The 8,542-nt window shown below is 44.3% G+C and overlaps 1 protein-coding gene across 1 annotated transcript in view; it reads right to left on the reverse strand.

Annotated features, from left to right (window-relative positions):
- The window catches only part of SMS (spermine synthase), a 49,695-nt gene extending 41,484 nt beyond the window's left edge, over positions 1-8,211 (reverse strand). Inside the window, exon 1 of the mRNA XM_090124582.1 lies at positions 8,030-8,211. Coding sequence (XP_089980708.1) covers positions 8,030-8,078 — 49 coding nt within the window. The 5' untranslated portion in view covers positions 8,079-8,211. The remainder of the gene's footprint in view (positions 1-8,029) is intronic.
- Positions 8,212-8,542: the final 331 nt, after the last annotated feature.

An 8,542-nucleotide genomic window follows, 5' to 3' on the forward strand; every position in this document is an offset into this window, starting at 1 on the left:
GATACATGAGATTACTAGCTGTACAGGCAAATCTCTTCAAGCACAAAGAGTCAGTTGCTGCAAGATGCATACTGAAACAACCAAAATAAAATACTTGCTATCAATTTAGAACTGGCTCACACTTGATGACTGATTTAAAATTAGCTGTAGACATGAACACTTTTTTTTCCCCATTTTTTTCTTAACTGGGCTGCATATTAATTCCTACCCAGTCAACCCACAGGACTACTTCCCCAAGTAACATAACTGTGACATTCAGAAGATCAGAGCCTCACTAAAGGCATTCTGCTTTTTAGAGGCACTTGGTGGTAAGGAAGGATAACTCCTATCAACCAGCTGAGGATGCAGATATCTCAGGGATTGCTACAAATACAGCCACGCACTTGAGTAGAGGCTGTTTTACTAAACCATGGAGAATCACTGAGAGAAGGCTTAAAACATATCACTTACATGAAGCAATTGAGCCTCGCCACCTATCTCTACCCACTTGCTTATGTGATGTAAATCTGATGAACCTGAAAGTAACACCATGCACGCACAGCCTCCTCTCCAGGAGAAGGTAATCATCCTCCACAAAAGCATCCCAGAAAATGCACACCCACGCAAAAAGAAAAGCACTCAAGCACAGCAGACACTGGTCTATAGGAGAGCTTATTTATTATGGTCATCATAAATAAAATCGAGAAGGCAAAAGTAACACTTTGCTATAACAATGGCTGACTACAGCAGAGCCAGCAAAGTCAAGGTTAAAATATTTGTAGCATGTCTGAATCTGAAACAACCTGAGGGGGAAAAGAATGAAGACAAAGGATAACCACTTTCCAGAACCTCCCTTGATCATCTTTGCATAAGCATTTGATTATCATCTCCGATGACAGAAAGGAGTTACTCAGCAAGTCAGGCATTGCAAACAAACCTTTCCTGGCTTATTCACTACACCAACACGGGATTCCCGCTTGCAGATTCACCAACATCTAAAAACTCATCACTGATGATACCTGACCATAATGCACTAAGGAAGTTTAAAAGATAATGCACCAGAAAACACACAGATAGCTTGGCTGATGTATAACAAGGGGAAAGCCGCCAGTAGCCTTCATTGTTGGATATATTTTGAGTGGAATGTTTTCAACCAGCTACCGACTACCGTTTTTCAGCTAAGCAACGTGAGGCCTATAAGAACAGTCCACTAGAAAGAAAGTAAATCTTAAGATACCAAATTCTGATAGCCCAGACAACCCTGAACCAAAAGCTATTTCAGCACTGCCCCTACAGAGACAGGCAAAAGCAGGAAAGAACTGCTGGGTCACTACATCTTTCGCAGGCAGTGATAACATGCAGATTTAAATAATGTTAACCAACTCTCTCTCCAATTCACTTTGATATTGATAATTTCTTCCTGTATTTTCTCAAATTATAGACTTCAAAAGTTGTTTTGCTAAGCCTGGAATCTAATTACAGCTAAGTGATGGTAAACAACTTCTTAATTACAGATTTTCTGGAATGCTGAGCAACAGTTCATCAGAAGCCCTGCTGCTCTGTGGTAGTCATGGAAGAAACATTTACAGGCCTTAAAAGCAGTATCTGACATTAGGAAAGTCACACTGCTTTTTAATTATTAAACTAGAAAAAAGCTTATAAAATAAAATTTTATCCTCCCTCTCATTATTTCATTTTGTAATATTATGTTTCTTCCCCTTCGTAGAAATTCACTGTTGTTCAATAGAAGAAACAATTATGCATGAGACATGAAATTGATCATTTAGTCTCAGAACCTAGGCTCTTCCAAGACTTTCTTCTTGGTCGAATTGAATTCTTGATAAGAAGGCTGTTTTTCATTAAACTTCCTGTAACTCTGTATCCCAATAGATCACTGGTGCTGGGGCATTTGCAAACCATTTTTCATACCTTAAGTTTGAGCACAGAGGTGCCATGCCAAAGTATATACGTGCTCTAAGACTTCCTTCATCTGACACAAAGCTCAAACCTTAATATCCACATGGGTGGTTTCAACAACTCAGCTCTGCTAGCTACATTTGCCTCTTCCAGTTTCATGTAAACTTAAGTCCATCAACTGGTATACAAAGTCTGTTTGCATTTTAAACAATATTATCACTTGTTGAAACATCTGTAGCCCTTCCATCTAAAAGAATAAGCAAAAGAAAAGAAAAAGTATACTTCATAAGGCAAATTCTACATGCTCAAGCAATACCAGCTCTCCTACTTATTATCAATCACCTGGACCATCTTCTAGAAATGCATAAAGCAAGGTGACAATAACTACCTGTCCTAAGAATTTTTCTAGTTCCAAGAATTAGAATTACAAGAAGGGAAAAAAACTTCAACACATGGCTGCTACGCATAATACATTTGTTATTTAAAAGGCACAGAAGCTTACCTCAAATAGAAATACTCATGCCAAAAGCAGCCCTCATTTCCTGTGTGAATTTGTTCTATGGCCTCAAACCAAGCCCTCAGGAGAACATCTCTCATGCTGTATCCTTCACCTTCACATGGGAGAGATGCTTCGTGCCCCAACAAGCAGCCATTAAATTCTTTACATCACATGGGAGATTCAGATAACTATTTTCAGAGTTCCTCTCATAGAGCATTTCACTCTACTCTTCAGCACTGGAAACCAACAAAAGCAGGGAATGGGTTTACAGCAATTCATGCTGCTAAAAATAGGAAGCTTCCATTCCAATGTAAAGGCCTCCTGATAGGGCAGCCTCACACTGCTAGGCAGGACAGGCCCGTCCTTGGCCCCAGCCTGCAAGAACAAGAAGCTGCAGGCCTGTGGGGCACTGCTTGGAGCAGCGCAACACACATGGGCTCATTCCTGACCTGCAGCTGTAAGCTGGCTGCAAACACACCTTTAACCAAGGTCAATAATGCAGTTGCAAGCCCCAGAAGGCATTTACTTGGGTTTTGTTTAACCTTGATCTATATGATCTTCATTCACACACACACCATCAGCTGGAGTCAGCAAGTTCTGATAACATAACATAAACCAACAAAGTGAAGAGATAAGCCTATCACCTGCATGTTATCACAGCAGTCAGATGTTTTGGCACTTCAGACAACCCTATTCTTGCCAGAACTGGTCAAGATGAGCTACAGAGCCAAGAGATGCTGCTTCCCCCACAGTGTGCTCAAACACTTCCTTCTAGCTAACTGCAGCCAGTTCTGGGTCATAGAAGCAAGCACTTGCCTCATTAACGAAACAGAGCCCTAGCATCCCTAGTATGTCAAACAACATCAACATTAGAATAATATTAAAGTAACTATATATAGCCAAGCACTCACAAAAGATTCACTGATGAGATTTTCACATATAAGCTTAGAAACTGCAAGCAAACATTTAACCCTTCCTCCTTCATACACAAGGCTCTGAAGCACCCGTGGAAAAAAAAAAAACTGCAAGAGTTTCCAAGCTACCATCTCTTCCTGCTTTCTTCTTCTATTTCAATACCTCTTGTGGGATCAGCCATGAATAAGCATTGGAATTATTTGGTTCAGCAGGCAAAACATCAACCAGCACCCATTTCAAGGTATATTCCTATAGCAACACCACACAATTCAGCACAGGTAGAGGAGCTTTGGGGAGGGAGGGGGGGGGGGGTTTGCTTCCCCAGAAGACACTTTTTTTTTTTAAAATTCAAGTCAGTCTTCAGTGATCCTATGATTCTATACCCCAGCTGTAAATATACTAGAGTATATCCAACAGCTCTAAAATAAATACCAGAGTGTGAGGACAGATTAAACTTTATACCCCTAAGCATATACTGAAGCATCACCTGAGAGCATTTCTTAATGGTCAAGAAACACATCACAAGTCTGTAAGCTGTAGCACAGCTAGTAGCCAACAGCACCTTCTTACAGTGTAAGGGATGCTTCAGCCAGGACAAGTTCATTTATTTCATTTAACTCGTAAAGCAGTTAGTGCCCTCACCACATCCTGTTTAAAAAAGCCCCTCAGAACTAAAACATACACAACTCCTCTTTTTGTTTGTGTTTTATCTGCACTCAGTACAATTCCCCAGCAAAACACTGATCAAAGAATACAGAGAAATTTCATAAGTCAAATCCAATACACACAGTACCAGTTAAGGTATGTGGGGAAAAAAAAAAAGATAAGCAAAGGACTTATTTTTCAGTATATTGGCCACATCTATTAACATTTCAGACACAAAGTGCTGCAGCTATTATTTTCATGTGCATTCCTGTTGCTGACAGATTTCTCACTTTTTCTCCCACATGCAATTTCAGAATTGAGCTGCAGACCACACGGACAGGAAAAAAGCCACTGCCAGAGAGCCTGAAAAAGGAAGCTCAGCCAGCAAGAGGTCATACTCTCCTCTTTCCATCTCCATGAAAACACTTGTTCTGTTTTTCTCTACATGCACACACATTCACTTCCCCTTTTCCTTAGAAACCCAAGTACTGCCTTACCTGCACTACAGCCCTGGAATTCCCAGAGTGAATTCACGCAACAGTTTTAGAAGAACTTCTTTCATTAAATCATTTGAGCTCAAATGATCTCTGCTTTCCCCTCACACCAGCACACACCTATGTCCTGCACTGAATTTCACCAGCACATCTGTGCAGCTGCAAACTGTGCAATTCCCCCAACAACCCTAAACAGTAACACATTAAGTTATTTTTCCAATGAGCTTTTACCTTTTCAAAGCAACTTTCTGAAGGGATAACCAAGAACAAGTCTGAATGGAGTCTCAAATCCCAAATTCCTTGCTTCTGATGAACTAACCAATCAATAGGATAGGAATGCTAACAGCTCAAAAGTCAGAAGCATGACTAAAGACTCTACCACCCTAACTATAAATGGAAAATGAACCGCTCCTTTTTCACAAACAAGGGTTTCATTAATACACTACTCCTGTATTTTAGAATAAGGAACACCACACTGCCTGCCTGCAGAAGTTGTCCACTTATCAGCTCAAAGAGCCACAGGTAGGCAAGACACTTCTGCTCTGCAGTTGCTACTTTAAACACCTCTTGAGGAGACCATCTCAAAGCCAGGTTGCATTACTCAAAAATTCAGACCTGCTTCTATCAAACAGCCTATTAAAATCTCATGAAAATTCATTATGAGAAATATTTTTATTAAGACAGAATAAAAGAGGCCCTTTTCTTCTGATTCTTTTACTAGTTCTGTACTACATTAATAGACATTTGTCTTTTTCTTTCAACTTCTCAGGAAACTGGCACACTTAAGTTCATGTGACCCAAGCAACCCCATTCCCAAGGCAGTGCTCTTTCTTCTCCTGCACTCCCCCACTCCCATCTGAAACCAACAAGAGAAATACCACGTTCTCCTTTTTAAACTTCCCTACTGCCATGTTTTCATTACTGGTATCACTCAATATCCCCAACAACTATCAATCTTACACTTAAAAAAAAGAAGTGCCTACTACACTAACTATTCACTCAAGATACTTACATCATTCATTCAGAACAAAAGCATATGTTCAGTATGAGCTACTGCCCAACACCTGGAGAGACTAAACCGCCTGAAGATTTTGTAAAGGGTTTTAGCATACAACAAACAAAACAGCCAGCAAAGATCACTTTTGGAACCTGTACCATTTTGCAGCTACTAACAGAGTAAATGAACAGGGACACTACAGCTAGATGAGGACGCTGGTCCATGTCTCTCCTGTACTGAGGACTCCACATTTGGAAACATTACTCCAGCTGAGGCATCAGCAGAGTTAAGAGGCAGAATCACCTCCCTGCCCCCACTGGCCACACTTCCTTTGATGCAGTCCAGGATACAGTTGGTTTCTGGGTGCAACGGCACATTGCTAGTTCATGACCAGCAGTACCACCAAGTCCTTTTTGGCATGGCTGTGTAAGCATTCACATCATAAAATCCTACCCAAAATCCAAACACAGAGCAGGGTACTGCAGATCCTCTCATTGACATCCAACCATACACTCCCTCCTTTATTCCCCCAGGGCCCTCAAAAGACTGAGGATTAAAACAAGTTACACTGAAAAGCATATTCAAACGGTTTCAATCACCATATATAACAACTCCAACACACACTGAAGAAATAGACACCATGACCACGTACACTCACTGCAAGATTCATTATAATATAATACAAACTTACTACTGAAGATTACCTACTCTCTTAGCCCCAAATCTTTGTGTTTCTACAGGCTATGAAGTTGAAAGCTGTAAGATCCACTAAAAGAAATCTGTTAAACTGAGGACAGGTAACATTTTGAGGTTTAAAATCGTGTATTTACCAAGACCAGACTCTGCAGTAGTTCAGCTGAAATGTAATGATAACACAAGCCTCAGAGATGCAAGAAAAGAAATGGATGAGTGGGTTTTCTAAATAATACAGAACACTTCCAAGTTTTATTGTCCATGTAACTTACACAGAAAAAAGTAATCAGATGGCGATCTACAATTTGGCATTAAAGTTTAACTTCTTTAACACCATCAAGTTTACCTGCATCACTTTTTCTTTATAGACAATTCTTTATGCTCTGAGCCACAAGCAATAGATGAGAGGAAAACATTACATGAGCAAAGGACAGTTAACTTCAGAGCAGTTATGGGTGAAGTTCTTCACTTCTCACTCAAGGTGTTTACCATGCTTAAACAAGCACAAGAGGAGGAAAAAAGGTTCTTCCCTCCTTTGGGCTATACCGCAATTCTTCTGCAGTTGGTCCATCCTCCACTCCCACTCAGTAAATTTACGAACGTTTGGATTTTGTGTTGAGGGATATGGTTTAGTGAGAACTATTGGTGACAGGTGAATGGTTCGACTGGATGATCTTGTAGGTCTTTTACAACCTTGGTGTTTCTGGGATCCATCTTAACTGGAGAAAGATGCAAATATCGTCAAGATAAACAGAAACAAAGGAGAAAGCATTGTATGTTTTCAGGTAAGTTTAAGTAGACACTGTGATAGTGGTCTTAACTAATATTGCAGCTCCCATACCACAGAGCAGGGAAATTTACCTCTAGCTTATTTTCCATACACCTAGTCCTGCTCCTCCCCCCCACCACTCCTGACTGCAGATGCCAGCTCTGAAGTTCAGGAAACCAAAAAGGCAAAGAGGTCACTGAGTCAAGGGCAGGAGAAAAGGGGAACAGGAGGGTCCACAAAAGTGGGTTTTAGAGCTACGTAGCTTCTTGGTTTTGACAAGATCAAGCAAGGGCAAGATGCAAGGACAACAGCAGGACTATGTACTGTATATTTTCGGTGTCAAGTCACTATCAGTGGTGAAACCGCACAATAAAACCTCACCGTGGAACAGCCTGAAAGACTTTTGCCACGAAATACATCAGAGCATTCTAAAACAAACTGCTCTGATAACAACGCCATTAGAATCTCATCCCTTCCCTGCTCTTGGCTCTCAGTATCTCACCGAACCACAAACGATGCAAAGCCACCAAGGGCACAGCATGCAACAAAGCCCTCGGGATGGGGGGAAATCTCCTCCCTCAAGATACCGATACACCCCTCGTGTAGATGCGGATAACTGCCCTCGCTCCCGCTTCCCTGCGGGAATTCAGAGGAAGGGCCGCACTCAGCGCTCGGGCACCCATCTCAGCTCTCCCCCACACGTTTTACCCATTTTGGCCACAGAGAAACGCGGTGGCTCCCCTCCGTTCGTCGGCTCGAACGTGCCCTCTACAGATAGTTCCGGAGCAAGGCTTCGGAAAACCCGAGAGCTCACCTCAAGCCGCGTTTTATTACCAATTCCTTCACCCTACGCCTTCGCAACGGTTCCAGAAGGGTCCGCTTCGCCCCGCCACCTCCGCCTCCCCCCAGCGGGCCCTATGCGGAGCGAGCAGGCGGCTCGAGGGCACCTGCGCCGCACGCGGCCCCACCGCAGGCCCGCTGGGGCGAGAGGAGGCCGCGCTGAGCCCGCTGCGAGATAAGGCCGCAGGGTGCCTGCACGGGGCCCAGCGCCGAGGAGGGGGCCCGACCCCCATGGGTGAGAAAGGCCGAAGCTCGGGGAGAAGCCCCCGCCGTGCCGTTACCTGTGGCGCCGAGCATGAAGTCCAGGGTGCTGTGCCGCGCTGCTGCCATAGTGAGGTAGAGCCCTGTGCCATGCCTGGAGGAGGCGGCGGCGGCGCGGAGAGTGCGGCGGGCAGCCTATATGTGCGCGGGGCTGCGGCGGCGCCGCGGGGGTGGGAGCGCGCCGGGCCGGGCGGGGCCGTAATGGCGGCGGGGCGGGGCCGCGCCGTGATGGCGGAGCGGCGGTTGGCGACCCCTCGGCTCAGGGATGGAGCCGGGGGTTGGTCGAAGGGGAGGGTGGCGTGGGGGCGGCGAGATGGCGGCCGCCGCTGGGAAGCTGGGGTGGGGGGGGGAGAAGAAAAAGGCGGGAGATGGCGGCGGAGGGTGCTTCCTCAGGCGGCTCCCGCCCGCACCGCGCGGCTAAAATAAAGAAAAACAACCCCCGTTTCGTTTAAGGTTCGGTCCCCTGTAACGAAATTCTTGTACGGTCTCCTAGCGCCGGGGCCGTGGAGCAGCTTCCAGCAGCAAGGGCAGCC

The sequence above is a fragment of the Phasianus colchicus genome, chromosome 1, assembly GCF_987193195.1.
Source record: "Phasianus colchicus chromosome 1, bPhaCol1.hap1.1, whole genome shotgun sequence".
NCBI lineage: Eukaryota > Metazoa > Chordata > Aves > Galliformes > Phasianidae > Phasianus > Phasianus colchicus.